The sequence below is a fragment of the Entelurus aequoreus genome, linkage group LG12 (assembly GCF_033978785.1).
Source record: "Entelurus aequoreus isolate RoL-2023_Sb linkage group LG12, RoL_Eaeq_v1.1, whole genome shotgun sequence".
NCBI classification, from domain to species: domain Eukaryota; kingdom Metazoa; phylum Chordata; class Actinopteri; order Syngnathiformes; family Syngnathidae; genus Entelurus; species Entelurus aequoreus.
The window spans coordinates 63985737-64005940 of NC_084742.1; the positions used below are offsets into that span (position 1 = coordinate 63985737).

The 20204-nt window shown below is 34.1% G+C and overlaps 1 protein-coding gene across 1 annotated transcript in view; it reads left to right on the plus strand.

Annotated features, from left to right (window-relative positions):
* LOC133662433 (endosome/lysosome-associated apoptosis and autophagy regulator family member 2-like) overlaps positions 1–18911 on the plus strand; it is a 46357-nt gene extending 27446 nt beyond the window's left edge. Inside the window, exons 14-22 of the mRNA XM_062066421.1 lie at positions 2699–2971; positions 3033–3206; positions 3267–3465; positions 3528–3624; positions 9906–10007; positions 12986–13112; positions 13180–13358; positions 16891–17053; positions 18637–18911. Coding sequence (XP_061922405.1) covers positions 2699–2971; positions 3033–3206; positions 3267–3465; positions 3528–3624; positions 9906–10007; positions 12986–13112; positions 13180–13358; positions 16891–17053; positions 18637–18708 — 1386 coding nt within the window. The 3' untranslated portion in view covers positions 18709–18911. The remainder of the gene's footprint in view (positions 1–2698; positions 2972–3032; positions 3207–3266; positions 3466–3527; positions 3625–9905; positions 10008–12985; positions 13113–13179; positions 13359–16890; positions 17054–18636) is intronic.
* Positions 18912–20204: the final 1293 nt, after the last annotated feature.

Here is a 20204-nt window from a genome sequence, read left to right on the forward strand (position 1 = left end):
AAAAAGTTGTTGCCTGTATGTACCTTTCAGTCATTAAGACGTCAATCAAATGCCTTGGGCACTAATACACCCCCATACCATCACAGATGCTGGCTTTTGTCCGGATGGTTCTTTTCCTCTTTCCACTTTGCGTCAGTCCATCTTAGATGAGCTCGGGCCCAGCGAAGCCGGCGGCATTTCTGGGTGTTGTTGATAAATGGCTTTCGCTTTGCATGGTAGAATTTTAACTTGCACTTACAGATGTAGCGACCAACTGACAGTGGTTTTGACAGTGTTCCTAAGCCCATGTGGTGATATCCTTTACACACTGATGTCGCTTTTTCATGCATTACCGCCTGTGGGGTCGAAGGTTCAGACATTCAATGTTGGTTTTCAGTCTTGCCGCTTACGTGCAGTGATTTCTCCAGATTCTCTGAACCTTTAGATTAGTGGTTCTCAAATGGGGGTACGCGTACCCCTGGGGGTACTTGAAGGTATGCCAAGGGGTACGTGAGATTTTTTTAAAATATTCTAAAAATAGCAACAATTCAAAAATCCTTTATAAATATATTTATTGAATAATACTTCAACAAAATATGAATGTAAGTTCATAAACTGAACATCGAATCAAGTAGGCTATTCCATTCATTACCATAAAGCCAGAGTTTCCCCCATGCCATGATGGTTTGACCCTCACTAAAATGTCTGTCAAAAAGAACTGTGAAAAGAAATGCAACAATGCAATATTCAGCGTTGACAGCTAGATTTTTTGTGGACATGTTCCATAAATATTGATGTTAAAGATTTCTTTTTTTGTGAAGAAATGTTTAGATGGATCTCTATTACAATCCCCAAAGAGGGCACTTTAAGTTGATGATTACTTCTATGTGTAGACATCTTTATTTATAATTGAATCACTTGTTTATTTTTCAACAAGTTTTTAGTTATTTTTATATCTTTTTTTCCAAATCCTGTATTTCCTTGAATTGGCGCAGGGAATATAGTATTCGCACGTCTAGAATTACTGTCGGGTCAAACTCGTTTCTCAAAATAATTAACGCATGCTTGGCCTTATCGCCGGTTTATTATTGAAGCTGGATCAAATTCGTTTCGCAAAATATTAATTTTATTATCGCATGTCTATAATTTTCGCCGGGTCAAACTCGTTACGTCACGAGTGACGCATCTGTCCTCATTTTCAAAATGGAGGAAGCTGCTTTCAGTAGTTTACAATCGCACAAAGGAAAACATATAAAGAGCTTTTCAGTAGGATTTAAGGTCCAAGCTATTGAATACCGGTACAGTATGCTAAAGAGAACAGTAAGCGGCTATGTTTTATTAATATACCGTAGCTGCGTGTGTGAAATACTGTATAAGTCATTAAATGACTCCCGCCTCCTGGTGGTAGAGGGCGCTGCCGCGCTAGTGATCCTTCTTGCGACTTCCGGTACTGCAGAAGAAGTGAACACACGCAGCAAGAGATTTTATTTTTTTTCCCTCTGCCTGAACTTTTAACATGGAGGATTACATACCGGTATCTAAAATAAAACAGTTTTCTAAACTGGACTTTCAATGGAAGCAGGAGGTAATAATTAAAGGAATATCTCCATCGAAACAGAGACTTTTAAAACTGAAGAAAGAAAATAAGGAAGACTTCTATAAACAAGTTATCGATGCTTTTGGTCAGAAGGAGCTGCAAATGGACTCCATTTATAAGTACAGGTAAGACCATAATAACGTTTTTTTTTAATTAAATGTGCTTTTCATGATGGTATGCTTACATCACACTCAAAGCGCACGCCTAAATTTTATGGATTCCTTTTGGTAAACGCCGGAGTGAGAAGAGGTTTTAAAATAATTACCGCATGCACGGCCATCCCGCCGGTTTCCGGTAAACGCAGGAGTGACAGGAGGTTTTAAATTAATTAACGCCCCTGCGGCTATTCAAGGAAATACGGTAGAACAAGAAAGACCACAACAAATGAGCAATATTTTGCACTGTTATACAATTTCATAAATCAGAAACTGATGACATAGTGCTGTATTTTACTTCTTTATCTCTTTTTTTCAACCAAAAATGCTTTGCTCTGATTAGGGGGTACTTGAATTAAAAAAAATGTTCACAGGGGGTACATCACTGAAAAAAGGTTGAGAACCGCTGCTTTAGATGATATTACGGAGCGTAGATGGAGAAATCCCTAAATTCCTTGCAATAGCTGGTTGAGAAATGTTGCTCTCAAACAATTTGCTCAGGCATTTGTTGACAAAGTGGTGACCCTCGCCCCCGTCCTTGTTTGTGAACGACTGAGCATTTCACGGAAGCTGCTTTTATACCCAATCATGGCACCCACCTGTTCCCAATTAGCCCGTTCACCTGTGGGATGTTCCAAATAAGTGTTTGATGAGCGGTCCTCAACTTTCTCCGTCTTTTTTGTCACTTGTGCCAGCTTTTTTTAAACATGTTGCAGGCATCAAATTCCAAATGAGCTAATATTTGCAAAAAAATAACATTTCTTGGTGTGAACATGAAATATCTTGTCTTTGCAGTCTATTCAATTGAATATAAGTTGAACATAAATCAAAGTATTCTCTTTTTATTGACCATTTACACAACGTGACAACTTCACTGCTTTTGTAGAAACAATCGTCATGAGTGATGCGGCGTTCAAACTACAACAACACAAGGATTTCTTTTTGATCGTGTCCACCTTTTGTCCAGGTGCGCCATTTTGTCGGCGACAGCGTGAAGATTTTCTCCATCCACGTGACCAACGTCCTGGACGGCGTGGCGTCCGGATGCCGGGCGTGCGCTCTGGTGCCGGAGAACTCGCAGCGCGCCGGCTCCTCCTGCGTGCCCTGCCCGCCGGGGTTCTACATCAACGCCGAGACCAACCGCTGCAAGGAGTGCCCGCCCAACACGCACCTGGCGGGGCGCCACACCTACGGCCGGGAGGCGTGCGTCCCGTGCGGCCCGGGCAGCATGAGCAACGAGGTGGGCCTCCTCCAACATGGCCGACCGCCTGCTCGCTATGAACGCGGTCTTGTCTTTTTAGGACCACTCGCGCTGCTACAGCGACTGCTCCTTCTCCCACGTGGAAAACAACCGCACCTTGACCTATGACCTCAGCGCCCTGAGCCGCGTGGCCTCGCTGACCCTCGACCCCAGCTTCACCACCAAAGGCACCAAGTACCTTCACCTGTTCAACATCAGCCTGTGCGGCCACCAGGTGAGCCGGCCGTCACTCGATCGTACCGTGGCGTCACGTAACCACGGCAACCCCCGCCAGGGGAAGAGAGCTGCCGTCTGCAGGAACAACCTCACCGACTTCAGCAGCGTCTTCAACAAAGACGACCGAGGCGACGACGCCCAGCTCGCCAACGCCGTGGACAGCTTCATCTGCCAGTCAACCATCATCCCGGCAGATGGGCGGGGCTTCAGGATGCCTATTTCCTCCCAGTCAATCGGCCTGGCGGACATTTTTCTCGGTGAGTCTGCTTTTTTTGGGGGGTTTTTTTGACTGTCAGTCACAATTTTGACTTTTCCGCAGGCGCCACGGTGGATGGCGTCCTTAACGGAGTGAGTGCTCAACCCGATCTTTTCCCACAAAACACAAACAACGTTCCGGATATCAACTTCTTCTTCAGGTACTCAATGACCAGACACTTTATTTGTGTGGCCTTCACACCCTTTAACCTCTTAAGGTCCAAGCTGTTTGTTTACATACTCTTTTTATTTCTCTTTGCTATTTGGGCTTATTGGACCCTAATTAGAATAAAAACTAAGAATCATCTTTTGATATGATGTACTTAGTCCATAAGTACACAAACGTGTACTTCATGTTTAGTGACATGCTAATTCTTATTGTTACACTTCTTTTCCCAAATTCCATTGTATGTTATACTCTTCTGACACCACCAGATGGCAGTATAAGTGTCTAAAGTGAGTCTCAAGTTTTGAAGCAACAAATATTTCTGCACTGATTTATTTTTTTTTGCATTGAATTTTAAAACATTGTATTTTAACAAACTGAATATTTAAACACAAACGTTTTATTTTAAAATTCAGTGCAAAAAAATGAAATGCATAAAATTCCGTGTAAAAAAAAAAATCTGTTTAAAATAATTTAGTGTAAAAATAAAATCAGTATATTAAATTTCAGTGAATAAAAGATTTGTGTATAAAATTTTATGTTAAAAAAATTCAGTGTCAAAATATTTACTACTTGAAAATTCAATGTAAAAAAAATTCAGCGTATAAAATTCAGTGTATAAAAAAATTCAGTGAACAAATATTTCTGCACTGATTTATTTTTTTTGCATTGAATTTTAAAACAGTGTATTTTAACAAACTGAATATTTAAACATAAACATTTTATTTTAAAATTCAGTGCAAAAAAATGAAATGCAAAAAATTCAGTGTAAAAAAACAAATCTGTTTAAAATAATTTAGTGTAAAAATAAAATCAGTATATTAAATTTCAGTGAATAAAAGATTTGTGTATAAAATTTTATGTATCAAAAAATTCAGTGTCAAAATATTTACTACTTGAAAATTCAATGTAAAAAAAATTCAGCGTATAAAATTTAGTGTATAAAAAAATTCAGTGAACAAATATTTCTGCACTGATTTATTTTTTTTGCATTGAATTTTAAAACAGTGTATTTTAACAAACTGAATATTTAAACATAAACATTTTATTTTAAAATTCAGTGCAAAAAAATGAAATGCAAAAAATTCTGTGTAAAAAAACAAATCTGTTTAAAATAATTTAGTGTAAAAATAAAATCAGTATATTAAATTTCAGTGAATAAAAGATTTGTGTATAAAATTTTATGTATCAAAAAATTCAGTGTCAAAATATTTACTACTTGAAAATTCAATGTAAAAAAAATTCAGCGTATAAAATTCAGTGTATAAAAAAATTCAGTGAACAAATATTTCTGCACTGATTTATTTTTTTTTGCATTGAATTTTAAAACACTATTTTAACAAACTGAATATTTAAACAAAAACATTTTATTTTAAGATTCAGTGCAAAAAAATGAAATGCATAAAATTCAGTGTAAAAAATAAAATCTGTTTAAAATAATTTAGTGTAAAAAAAAATCAGTGTATTAAATTTCAGTGAATAAAAAATTAGTGTATAAAATTTTATGTATAAAAAAATTCAGTGTCAAAATATTTACTACTTGAAAATTCAATGTAAAAAAAATTCAGCGTATAAAAAAATTCAGTGTGAAAATATTTAACCTCTTAAGGTCCAAGCTGTTTGTTTACATACTCTTTTTATTTCTCTTTGCTATTTGGGCTTATTGGACCCTAATTAGAATAAAAACTAAGAATCATCTTTTGATATGATGTACTTAGTCCACAAGTACACAAACGTGTACTTCATGTTTAGTGACATGCTAATTCTTATTTTTACACTTTTTTTCCCAAATTCCATTGTATGTTATACTCTTCTGACACCACCAGATGGCAGTATAAGTGTCTAAAGTGAGTCTCAAGTTTTGAAGCAACAAATATTTCTGCACTGATTTATTTTTTTTTGCATTGAATTTTAAAACATTGTATTTTAACAAACTGAATATTTAAACACAAACGTGTTATTTTAAAATTCAGTGCAAAAAAATGAAATGCATAAAATTCAGTGTAAAAAAAAAATTGGTTTAAAATAATTTAGTGTAAAAATAAAATCAGTATATTAAATTTCAGTGAATAAAAGATTAGTGTATAACATTTTATGTATAAAAAAATTCAGTGTCAAAATATTTACTACTTGAAAAATCAATGTAAAAAAAATTCAGCGTATAAAATTCAGTGTATAAAAAATTCAGTGAAGAAATATTTCTGCACTGATTTATTTTTTTTTGCATTGAATTTTAAAACAGTGTATTTTAACAAACTTAATATTTAAACATAAACATTTTATTTTAAAATTCAGTGCAAAAAAATGAAATGCAAAAAATTCAGTGTAAAAAAACAAATCTGTTTAAAATAATTTAGTGTAAAAATAAAATCAGTATATTAAATTTCAGTGAATAAAAGATTTGTGTATAAAATTTTATGTATCAAAAAATTCAGTGTCAAAATATTTACTACTTGAAAATTCAATGTAAAAAAATTCAGCGTATAAAATTCAGTGTATAAAAAAATTCAGTGAACAAATATTTCTGCACTGATTTATTTTTTTTTGCGATGAATTTTAAAACACTGTATTTTAACAAACTGAATATTTAAACAAAAACATTTTATTTTAAGATTCAGTGCAAAAAAATAAAATGCATAAAATTCAGTGTAAAAAATAAAATCTGTTTAAAATAATTTAGTGTAAAAAAAAAATCAGTGTATTAAATTTCAGTGAATAAAAAATTAGTGTATAAAATTTGATGTATAAAAAAATTCAGTGTCAAAATATTTACTACTTGAAAATTCAATGTAAAAAAAATTCAGCGTATAAAATTCAGTGTATAAAAAAATTCAGTGAACAAATATTTCTGCACTGATTTATTTATTTTTTGCATTGAATTTTAAAACACTGTATTTTAACAAACTGAATATTTAAACAAAAACATTTTATTTTAAGATTCAGTGCAAAAAAATGAAATGCATAAAATTCAGTGTAAAAAATAAAATCTGTTTAAAATAATTTAGTGTAAAAAAAAATCAGTATATTAAATTTCAGTGAATAAAAGATTTGTGTATAAAATTTTATGTATCAAAAAATTCAGTGTCAAAATATTTACTACTTGAAAATTCAATGTAAAAAAATTCAGCGTATAAAATTCAGTGTATAAAAAAATTCAGTGAACAAATATTTCTGCACTGATTTTTTTTTTGCATTGAATTTTAAAACACTGTATTTTAACAAACTGAATATTTAAACAAAAACATTTTATTTTAAGATTCAGTGCAAAAAAATGAAATGCATAAAATTCAGTGAAAAAAATAAAATCTGTTTAAAATAATTTAGTGTAAAAAAAAAATCAGTGTATTAAATTTCAGTGAATAAAAAATTAGTGTATAAAATTTTATGTATAAAAAAATTCAGTGTCAAAATATTTACTACTTGAAAATTCAATGTAAAAAAAATTCAGCGTATAAAAAAATTCAGTGTCAAAATATTTAACCTCTTAAGGTCCAAGCTGTTTGTTTACATGCTTTTTTTAATTTCTCTTTGCTATTCGGGCTTATTGGACCCTAATTAGAATAAAAACTAAGAATCATCTTTTGATATGATGTACTTAGTCCATAAGTACACAAACGTGTACTTCATGTTTAGTGACATGCTAATTCTTATTTTTACACTTTTTTTTCCCAAATTCCATTGTATGTTATACTCTTCTGACACCACCAGATGGCAGTATAAGTGTCTAAAGTGAGTCTCAAGTTTTGAAGCAACAAATATTTCTGCACTGATTTATTTTTTTTTGCATTGAATTTTAAAACAGTGTATTTTAACAAACTGAATATTTAAACACAAACGTTTTATTTTAAAATTCAATGCAAAAAAATGAAATGCATAAAATTCAGTGTAAAAAAAAATCGGTTTAAAATAATTTAGTGTAAAAAAAAAAAAAATCAGTATATTAAATTTCAGTGAATAAAAGATTAGTGTATAAAATTTTATGTATCAAAAAATTCAGAGTCAAAATATTTACTACTTGAAAATTCAATGTAAAAAAAATTCAGCGTATAAAATTCAGTGTATAAAAAAATTCAGTGAACAAATATTTCTGCACTGATTTATTTTTTTTTGCATTGAATTTTAAAACAGTGTATTTTAACAAACTGAATATTTAAACACAAACATTTTATTTTAAGATTCAGTGCAAAAAAATGAAATGCATAAAATTCAGTGTAAAAAATAAAATCTGTTTAAAATAATTTAGTGTAAAAAAAAAATCAGTGTATTAAATTTCAGTGAATAAAAGATTAGTGTATACATTTTTATGTATAAAAAAATTCAGTGTCAAAATATTTACTACTTGAAAATTCAATGTAAAAAAAATTCAGCGTATAAAAAAAATTCAGTGAAAATATTTAACCTCTTAAGGTCCAAGCTGTTTGTTTACATGCTTTTTTTTATTTCTCTTTGCTATTCGGGCTTATTGGACCCTAATTAGAATAAAAACTAAGAATCGTCTTTTGATATGATGTACTTAGTCCATAAGTACACAAACGTGTACTTCATGTTTAGTGACATGCTAATTCTTATTTTTACACTTCTTTTCCCAAATTCCATTGTATGTTATACTCTTCTGACACCACCAGATGGCAGTATATGTGTCTAAAGTGAGTCTCAAGTTTTGAAGCAACAAATATTTCTGCACTGATTTATTTTTTTTTGCATTGAATTTTAAAACATTGTATTTTAACAAACTGAATATTTAAACACAAACGTTTTATTTTAAAATTCAGTGCAAAAAAATGAAATGCATAAAATTCAGTGTAAAAAAAAAAATCGGTTTAAAATAATTTAGTGTAAAAATAAAATCAGTATATTAAATTTCAGTGAATAAAAGATTTGTGTATAAAATTTTATGTATAAAAAAATTCAGTGTCAAAATATTTACTACTTGAAAATTCAATGTAAAAAAATTCAGCGTATAAAAAAATTCAGTGTGAAAATATTTAACCTCTTAAGGTCCAAGCTGTTTGTTTACATGCTTTTTTTTTATTTATCTTTGCTATTTGGGCTTATTGGACCCTAATTAGAATAAAAACTAAGAATCATCTTTTGATATGATGTACTTAGTCCATAAGTACACAAACGTGTACTTCATGTTTAGTGACATGCTAATTCTTATTTTTACACTTTTTTTTCCCAAATTCCATTGTATGTTATACTCTTCTGACACCACCAGATGGCAGTATAAGTGTCTAAAGTGAGTCTCAAGTTTTGAAGCAACAAATATTTCTGCACTGATTTATTTTTTTTTGCATTGAATTTTAAAACATTGTATTTTAACAAACTGAATATTTAAACACAAACGTTTTATTTCAAAATTCAGTGCAAAAAAATGAAATGCATAAAATTCAGTGTAAAAAAAAATCGGTTTAAAATAATTTAGTGTAAAAATAAAATCAGTATATTAAATTTCAGTGAATAAAAGATTTGTGTCTAAAATTTTATGTATAAAAAAATTCAGTGTCAAAATATTTACTACTTGAAAATTCAATGTAAAAAAAATTCAGCGTATAAAATTCAGTGTATAAAAAAATTCAGTGAACAAATATTTCTGCACTGATTTATTATTTTTTTTGCATTGAATTTTAAAACACTGTATTTTAACAAACTGAATATTTAAACAAAAACATTTTATTTTAAGATTCAGTGCAAAAAAATGAAATGCATAAAATTCAGTGTAAAAAATAAAATCTGTTTAAAATAATTTAGTGTAAAAAAAAAATCAGTATATTAAATTTCAGTGAATAAAAAATGAGTGTATAAAATTTTATGTATAAAAAAATTCAGTGTCAAAATATTTACTACTTGAAAATTCAATGTAAAAAAAATTCAGCGTATAAAAAAATTCAGTGTGAAAATATTTAACCTCTTAAGGTCCAAGCTGTTTGTTTACATGCTTTTTTTTATTTCTCTTTGCTATTCGGGCTTATTGGACCCTAATTAGAATAACATCTAAGAATCATCTTTTGATATGATGTACTTAGTCCATAAGTACACAAACGTGTACTTCATGTTTAGTGACATGCTAATTCTTATTTTTACACTTTTTTTCCCCCCAAATTCCATTGTATGTTATACTCTTCTGACACCACCAGATGGCAGTATAAGTGTCCACATACGTGGCCATAAGACCCCAATTCAGTAGTGTACACAATTTTGGAAATAAGAGCTAAAAGGTGCTGTTCACGCATGTGGCCACTAAGCCTTTAGTAATGATGCTTTTCCCCCCCACAGGTCGACACAGGTAACAGCTTCCTGTGAACAAGGTCGTAGTTCCGTCATCACGGTTCGCTGTAACACCAAGAAATCTGAACGGGGCGATCTCTCTGTGCCCAGGTGAGTCAGCGTGCTTCAGTAACAACTTCCACTAAACCTGACAATACTGCCGTGTTATTCAGACTATAAGGCGCACTTGAAATCCTTTCATTTTCTCAAAACTCCACAGCGCGCCTTATAACCCGGTGCGCCTAATGTACGGAATAATTCTGGTTGTGCTTACCGACCTCGAAGCAATTTTATTTGGTGCATGGTGTAATGATAAGTGTGACCAGTAGATGGCAGTCACACATAAGAGATACGTGTAGACTGCAATATGACTCAAGTAAACACCAACATTTTATATGTTCCACGGTGCTCAAAAATGGATCAAAGTGTTTTAGTAGGACTTTGGTAAGCTATGAAGCCACACCGCTTGATGGATTGTACTGTGCTTCAACATAGGAGTATTATTATGGTGTGTGTATAAGGTAAGACATATTATCTGGCGTTTTGTTTCGCAATATTATGCAAAAGCAACTTTTCTTACCTTCTGGTACCTGCTGATCTGTATTTGGGATCTGCATAAGTCCGGAAAATTTGCGCGCGTCCGCCTTTGTAGTTGATAAGCTTCTTATTTTTCTCTATCTTCTTGTTATGGGACATTCATCCTCCACTGTTGCCATTTCTAATATAAAGTAGCGTAAAGTTCTTACTTAAATCTGTCAGTGAACTCGCCATGAAAGCACTAAAACATACCGGTGTAGTGAGTTCACATTATTCACCCAAGGAACTTTAGTTATTAGAGAGTTCCGGTCGGCCGGTTTTTCACGGGACACATTTCGGGCGTTGTTGTTGCACTAGTGAGCCACGGATGAGGAGATGCTGCTCCGTTATAGATTGAAGTAAAGTCTGAATGTCATTAAAACAGTTAGCGCCATCTTTTGACATTTCTTCCACTCCCGTCCTTGCACGCTACACCGCTACAACAAAGATGACGCTATCGAAGGTGAGCCACGTAAATAAGACCGCCCACTAAACGGCGCATCCTGAAGCGACTGTCAGAAAGCGACTTGAAGATGATGTGTAAAACATCATCCATGCAACATTTTGAGCAAAGAACCACCATCACATGTTATGTAGACCACAAGGAAGTCTTTTACATTTAGAAAATAATCAAAATTAAAGCTGCAAGCAGCGTTGGTCGGGTCCGCATTTTGGCAGGTGCTAGTCCTAGGTGTCCCAATACTTTTGTCCAGTGGTAATCCTGTGTGAGACCTACATAGAGGTTTTTGTTTCGTGTCTCTACGACATTCGTACTGGGAGTTAGAGGAAGTTGTGTCTGTGTTTTTTTCCTAGGTGTCGCGGCACAGTGGTTGTTTTCTTTGAAGGCGCGTAAAATCACAGCAGCGGAGCAACTTTAGTGCTGCGGGTGTTTGAAGGCACGTAAAATCAAAACGGTAGCACTTAACAAAACGCCGTCGTCAACTTTTAATCGGAAGGGTTCAATCTCTCTCCTGTAGCAGTTTGAAGCCGAAACGACAAACGCGCTCAGAGGAGATAACGTTTGATGTTTGGTGACCGGTTGTAACAAAAATTTAGTTTTGAAGGAGGAATAGCAAACTTCCTGTTGATTTTTGCTGAAGGATGTCAATCTATGAAATGTAGGTCTAGGTGAGACCTACGTAGAGGTTTTTGTTTCATGTCTCTAAGACGTTCCTACCCGAAGTTACGAGCAGTTTTGTCTGTGTTTTCCTCTGAGAAGCAGTTTTGTCTCTGTTTTATTCAAAAATTGCGCTAGAGCACAATTTTGAGTTTTGGGGTTTGTTTTTTTTTTACATCGCAATTTCCACCAGTCCCGATGCGTGTGAGAAGTTTGGTGAGTGTTGAAGTATTTTAAGGGGGTCAAATTACAGCTCAAAGAGGCAAAAATGAGTGTTTTTAGTCATTTTTTGTCTTGAAGGGGAAATTGCCAACTTCCTGTTGGTTTTTGCCCAAAGATGTTGCATTATGAAATGTAGGTCTAAGTAAGACCTACATAGAAGTTTTTGTTTCATGTCTCTACGACATTCGTACAGGGAGTTACAGGCAGTTTTCTTCCTAGGGGGCGCTAGAGCGCAATTTTTTTTTAGTTTTTTTTTTTTTACTAAAGTGGTTGGGGCACGTTTTTCTATGTGTGTGTCAAATTTGGTGAGTTTTGAAGCATGTTAAGGGGGGCAAAGTAGTGCGCAAAGCTGCGGAATAATAATAATAAACCTTACAATAACAATAGTGTCCTTTGTCCCTGTATAAAGGACTCCCTGTGGGAGTCCTTTATACAGGGTACAGGCGGACCCTAATTAAAGCTGCAAGCAGCGATGGACGGGACCGAATTTTAGGGCTCATAAAATCCAAACCGTAGCAGTAATTAAAACTCTTTCATCAACTTTTAATCAGAAGGGTTCAATCTCTCTCCTGTGCTAATTTGAAGCCGACACGACAAACGCGCTCAGAGGAGATAATGTTTGAAAAAAGGTGACTGTTTTTACACAACTTTTGTTTTGAAGGGGGAATTGCAAACTTCCTGTTGATTTTTGCTGGCGGTTGTCAGCGTATGAAATATAGGTCTAAGTCAGACCTACATAGAGGTTTCATGTCTCTACGACATTCCTACTGGGAGTTACAGGCAGTTTTGTCTGTGTTTTCTTCCTAGGGGGCGCTAGAGCGCAATTTTGAGTTTTGGGGTTTGGTTTTTTGATCGCAATTTTCGCCAGTCCTGATGTGTGTGTCCAATTTGGTGAGTTTTGAAGCATGTTAAGGGGGTCAAATTACAGTTTAAAGAGGCGACGGTATAATAAAACACTAGAAACACAATAGGGTCCTCTGTCCCAAAGGGACTCGGTCCCTAATAATATGACTCCTTTAATGCACCTTATAATCCGGTGCGCCCTATGGTCCAGAAAATACATTACTGGTGATTATGAATAACTTGAAGTAGGTCACAAAAAGCACATCAGTCGTCAAAATACTCTCATAACTCAAAAATGTGCTGTTCATGTTCATTTCTCTGTTTTGTTCAGTTCATGTCCAGCAGGAACGTGCGACGGCTGCACCTTCCACTTCCTGTGGGAGAGCGCCAGCGCTTGTCCACGCTGCACGGAGGACGACTACCACCAGCTGGACGGAGCGTGTAAAGGCAGCATCCAGGTATACGCACATCCGTCCGTTCCATCCCCGCCAAGTCTAATCCGGACGCCTTCCATTCCTCTTCCAGGAAACCTTCTATTTGTGGAACGAGCCCAAGCTGTGCACCAGGGGCGTCTCGCTGCCCGCCAGGAGCTCCGCCCCCTGCGAGGCTGTCGCCATGTTGCTGAAGTTCGGGCTGGGCGGCGGAGCCTTCTTGGCTGTGCTGCTCGTCTCCCTCACCTGCTACTTCTGGAAGAAGAACAAGAGGTGACTGTGTTCATTTAAAATAGGGGTCGGCAACCCAAAATGTTCAAAGAGCCATATTGGACCTAAAGTACATGAAACAAATCTGTCTGGAGACTCAAAAAATCTGAATAATATATAATGAAGGCAACATGATGTAAGTGTCTATATTAGCTATATTAGCCTACTATCAAAATTACTTTAAAAGTCTTATATAAGAGTTATAATGAAGACAACACATGATGTAAGTGTCTATATTAGCTTACTATCAAAATGACTTTAAAAGTCTTATATAAGTGTTATAATGAAGGCAACACGTGATGTAAGTGTCTATATTAGCTATAATAGCCTACTATCAAAATTACTTTAAAAGTCTTATATAAGTGTTATAATGAAGACAACACATGATGTAAGTGTCTATATTAGCCTACTATCAAAATGACTTTAAAAGTCTTATATAAGTGTTATAATGAAGGCAACACATGATGTAAGTGTCTATATTAGCCTACTGTCAAAATGACTTTAAAAGTCTTGTATAAGTGTTATAATGAAGACAACACATCATGTAAGTGTCTATATTAGCATACTATTAAAATGACTTTAAAAGCCTTATATAAGTGTTATAATGAAGGCAACACATGATGTAAGTGTCTATATTAGCTATATTAGCCTACTATCAAAATGATTTTAAAAGTCTTATATAAGTGTTATAATGAAGGCAACACATGATGTAAGTGTCTATATTAGCTATATTAGCCTACTATCAAAATGATTTTAAAAGTCTTATATAAGTGTTATAATGAAGGCAACACATGATGTAAGTGTCTATATTAGCCTACTATTAAAATTACTTTAAAAGTCTTATATAAGTGTTATAATGAAGGCAACGCATGATGTAAGTGTCTATATTAGCCTACTATCAAAATGACTTTAAAAGTCTTATATAAGTGTTATAATGAAGGCAACACATGATGTAAGTGTCTATATTAGCTATATTAGCCTACTGTCAAAATGACTTTAAAAGTCTTATATAAGTGTTATAATGAAGGCAACACATGATGTAAGTGTCTATATTAGCTATATTAGCCTACTATCAAAATTACTTTAAAAGTCTTATATGAGTGTTATAATGAAGGCAACACATGATGTAAGTGTCTATATTAGCTATATTAGCCTACTATCAAAATGACTTTAAAAGTCTTATATAAGTGTTATAATGAAGGCAACACATGATGTAAGTGTCTATATTAGCTATATTAGCCTACTATCAAAATGTCTTATAAAGTCTTATATAAGTGTTATAATGAAGACAACACATCATGTAAGTGTCTATATTAGCGTACTATTAAAATGACTTTAAAAGCCTTATATAAGTGTTATAATGAAGGCAACACATGATGTAAGTGTCTATATTAGCTATATTAGCCTACTATCAAAATGACTTTAAAAGTCTTATATAAGTGTTATAATGAAGGCAACACATGATGTAAGTGTCTATATTAGCTATATTAGCCTACTATCAAAATGTCTTATAAAGTCTTATATAAGTGTTATAATGAAGGCAACACATGATTTAAGTGTCTATATTAGCCTACTATCAAAATGACTTTAAAAGTCTTATATAAGTGTTATAATGAAGACGACACATGATGTAAGTGTCTATATTAGCTATATTAGCCTACTATCAAAATTATTTTAAAAGTCTTATATAAGTGCTATAATGAAGGCAACACATGATGTAAGTGTCTATATTAGCTATATTAGCCTACTATCAAAATGATTTTAAAAGTCTTATATAAGTGTTATAATGAAGGCAACACAAAATGTGAGTGTCTATATTAGCTATATTAGCTTACTATCAAAATGACTTTAAAAGTCTTATATAAGTGTTATAATGAAGGCAACACATGATGTAAGTGTCTATATTAGCCTACTATCAAAATGACTTTAAAAGTCTTATATAAGTGTTATAATGAAGGCAACTCATGATGTAAGTGTCTATATTAGCCTACTATCAAAATGACTTTAAAAGTCTTATATAAGTGTTATAATGAAGACAACACATGATGTAAGTGTCTATATTAGCCTACTATTAAAATTACTTTAAAAGCCTTATATAAGTGTTATAATGAAGGCAACACATGATGTAAGTGTCTATATTAGCTATATTAGCCTACTATCAAAATTATTTTAAAAGTCTTATATAAGTGTTATAATGAAGACAACACATCATGTAAGTGTCTATATTAGCGTACTATTAAAATGACTTTAAAAGCCTTATATAAGTGTTATAATGAAGGCAACACATGATGTAAGTGTCTATATTAGCTATATTAGCCTACTATCAAAATTATTTTAAAAGTCTTATATAAGTGTTATAATGAAGGCAACACATGATGTAAGTGTCTATATTAGCTATATTAGCCTACTATCAAAATGACTTTAAAAGTCTTATATAAGTGTTATAATGAAGGCAACACATGATGTAAGTGTCTATATTAGCCTACTATTAAAATTACTTTAAAAGCCTTATATAAGTGTTATAATGAAGACAACACATGATGTAAGTGTCTATATTAGCTTACTATTAAAATGACTTTAAAAGTCTTACATAAGTGCTATAATGAAGGCAACACATGATGTAAGTGTCTGTATTCTCTATATTAGCCTACTATCAAAATGACCGTGTGTCGCAGGCTGACGCAAATCTTCAAGTTTTATAGCTCCTGGAAATGACTGTCTCAGAATGGTCACAGGTATAGATGTGTGTGTTCAAGTTAAAGGAAACGGCAGGTTGTGTTCTTCTAATGGATTTATTGCAATCTTTGCGCAAGCTGGGTAACATTTGCTGTGGTCTGGAACAACATGGCACACCAACAACTATCAGAAATTCAGCCAATATTACATACAGATAATGTAAGTATGAATTAAATACACAGAACTTAAGTAAAGGATATTAATTGAGTTCAAATATAGCTACAAACGAGGCATAATGATGCAATATGTACATACAGCTAGCCTAAATAGCATGTTAGCATCTATTAGCTTGCAGTCATGCACTGACTAAATATGCCTGATTAGCACTCCACACAAGTCAATAACATCAACAAAGCTCACCTTTTGTGCATTCACGCACAGCATACAAGGTTTGGTGGACAAAATGAGACAAAGACGGAGTGGCATAAAACAGGTCTTTTTGTGGCAGCGTCGGAGAAAGTCGTACATGTAAACAAACTGTTGCGTCACAGTCCACACAACTACGGTGAGTTCAAGGATCGCTGGAATTAGTAGGACAAAACAGCGCTCGCCAAATGCTCTCATCGGCGAGGCATGTTTGATATAAAAAGTGTTATTTATAACTGTTAGGAAGGTTTGTGTCATGTTTGTTCTCCTACAGAAAATATATTCAAACAAAAATATGTTTTCCATTTTCGTACTTTAAAAAAAAAAAAAAAAAAAAAAGCTCCAGGGAGCCAGAAGGGCGGCGCTAAAGAGTCGTCCCCATACTTTAGTCCACGCCTCTGCTGGGTCATGTGACCTGCTGTGTGTCCAACAGGCTGGAGTACAAATACTCCCGTCTGGTGATGACGGCCAACAAGGAGTGCGAGCTTCCTGCTCCCGACAGCTGTGGCCTGGATGAGGGGGAGGAGCCTGATGACGACGCCGTTTACACCCGAAAGCCATCCCTGCTGGGGAAGCTCCGCGCCATCGCCAAGAAGGTCTGCATATGTACACAGTAGTTATACTTCAATTGTAACCACACTGGAAGTAGATGGGGTTTTCACTGAGGGCCACATGGCACTTACAGTATGTTTGGCCCCAGAGGGCCACTTCTTACAGTGAATAACTATTATTACACCATTTTTTTTAAATGCATTTTATTAGTAGATTTTTTTAGAAGTAAAATGTAAAAACATATATGGTAAGTTGCAATAATTTCCCCTCAAAATGTAGTGTATATTACTGTAAATGGAAAAACAGTAATGCTGTTTTTATGGTAAAATAAAATAAAAAAGCAGCTCAGTTGCCGGAATTTTACTGGCAATAAAACTGTAAATAAAAAAAACATCAATTTTACAGTAAAATTTTGGCACCTGAGCTGCCAGTTTGTTTGTTTTTACAGCAAATCAACAAGTGTATATTTTTCAGTGTATTACTGTAAATGCCAAAACGGCACCACAGTTTATTACAGTAAAAAAAAGTACTGTTTTTTTCAATTAGAGAAAAAGGCTGTAAAAATCACAGTAAATGTCACATTTTTACCACTATTGCTACTTTTACATTGCACAATTTGATGGATAACTTGCTTTAAATTCATCAATATTAGTATTTATTTCTATTTTAAAAAAATAGTTTGAATGTTTTTGCATAATTAAACAATATTTAAGTTAACATAATTTGAGATTACATGGAGTACATTTTTTTTCCCTCCCAAAATAAAAAGAAAGAATACTTTTAGTAAGTTGCAATAATTTCCCCTCAAAATGTAGTGTATATTACTGTAACTGGAAAAACAGTACTGCTGTTTTTATGGTTAAAAAAAAAAGGCAGCTCAGTTGCCGGAATTTTACTATGAAATGTACATTAGTTTTTTTTACTGTAAATTAAAAAAACTGCAATTTTACAGTAAAATTTTGGCACCTGAGCTGCCAGTTTGTTTGTTTTTTACTGCAAATCAACAAGTGTATATTTTTCAGTGTATTACTGTAAATGCCAAAACGGCACCACAGTTTATTACAGTAAAAAAAGTACTGTTTTTTTTTTATTTAGAGAAAAATGCTGTAAAAATCACAGTAAATGTCACATTTTTACCACTATTGCTACTTTTGCATTGCACAATTTGATGGATAACTTGCTTTAAATTCATCAATATTAGTATTTATTTCTATTTTTTTTTAAATGGTTTGAATGTTTTTGCATAATTAAACAATATTTAAGTTAACATCATTTGCGATTACATGGAGTACATTTTTTTCCCTCCCAAAATAGAAAGAGAGAAAACATTTAGTAAGAAAAGTTACAGTACTTTATTGATACATATTATTTCCAGGCTTTACAGGGCCAAATAAAATGAAGTGGCCACATCTGGGCCCCCGGGCCTTGAGTTTGACACCTGTGGGTTATTAGCATGTCAACCTTGAATCTCCATTGGAACATCTTTGAGTTTGCATGATGTTGGCATGAGTTTGGGTGGTCTTGTGCGCCCTCTGGTGGCTGCTTGTAGAAAAGCGTGAAATGAGCAGTCTTTGTACCTTGGCTAATGTGCATGTTGTGATGAAAATGCTTCCATGGTGTCTTCCAGCACGGAGGAGGAGACAGCAGCGAGTCTGTGCAGCTCAACAGTTCCCATGCAGACCGCTGGGTCCTGGGATAGGACTTTGCTGACGTCATCAATCAAATACTTGATTAGGTTTGATACCTCAGTTGACAAGTGACAAAACACTGGACCAGCTCTCTCTCTCGCTCTAAAAAATATATATATATATGTTTCTTTTGTACATTTTTATTTGGGGTTTCTGTTGAGAGTCATGTATTTATAACGATGATGTTTATTAACTTTTATTAAAGTCCTATATGTCTTTAGACACTGTTTTTTTTGACGCCTTTATTACAAAAGCCAAAAGCAGTAAAGTTGTCACGTTGTGTAAATGGTAAATAAAAAGAGAATACAAAGATTTGCAAATCCTTTTCAACTTATATTCAATTGAATAGACTGCAAAGACAAGGTATTTCATGTTCACACTGACAAACTTCTTTTTTTTTTGTTGCAAATAATCAATAACTTATAATTTAATGGCAGCAACACATTGCAAAAAAGTTGTCACAGGGGCATTTTTACCACTGTGTTACATGGCCTTTCCTTTTAACAACACTCAGTAAACCTTTGGGAACTGAGGAGACACATTTTTGAAGTGGAATTCTTTCCCATTCTTGCTTGATGTACAGCTTAAGTTGTTCAACAGTCCAGGGTCTCCGTTGCTGAAATAAGCAGGGGCGTCCATGATAGCGTTGATTGGATGGCAACATATGTTGCTCCAAAACCTGTATGTACCTTTCAGCATTAATGGTGCCTTCACGGATGTGTAAGTTACCCATGTCTTGGGCACTAATACACCCCCATACCATCACACATGCTGCCTTTTACACTTTGCACCTAGAACAGTTGGGATGTTTTTTTTTCCTCTTTGGTCCAGTTTCCAAAAACAATTTGAAATGTGGACTCGTCAGACCACAGAACACTTTTCTACTTTGCATCAGTCCATCTTAGATGAGCTCGGGCCCAGCGAAGCCGGCGGCGTTTCCGGGTGTTGTTGATAAATGGCTTTGGCTTTGCATAGCAGAGTTTTAACTTGCACTTACAGATGTAGCGACCAACTGTAGTTACTGACAGTGGTTTTCTGAAGTGTTCCTGAGCCCATGCGGTGATATCCTTTACACACTGATGTTGGTTTTTACGTGCAGTACCGCCTGAGGGATCGAAGGTCTGTAATATCATGGCTTACGTGCAGTGATTTCTCCAGATTCTCTGAACCTTTTGATGATATTACAGACCGTAGATGGTGAAATCCCTAAATTCCTTGCAATAGCTGGTTGAGAAATGTTGTTCTTAAACAATTTGTTCAGGCATTTGTTGACATCCTTGTTTGTGAATGACTGAGCATTTCATGGAAGCTGTTTTTATACCCAATCATGGCACCCACCTGTTCCCAATTAGCCCATTCACCTGTGGGATGTTCCAGATAAGTGATTGATGAGCACTCCTCGACTTTTTCAGTCTTTTTTGCCACTTGTGCCCACTTTTCTGAAACATGTTGCAGGCATCAAATTCCAAATGAGCTAAAATTTGCTATAAATAACAAAGTTTGTCGG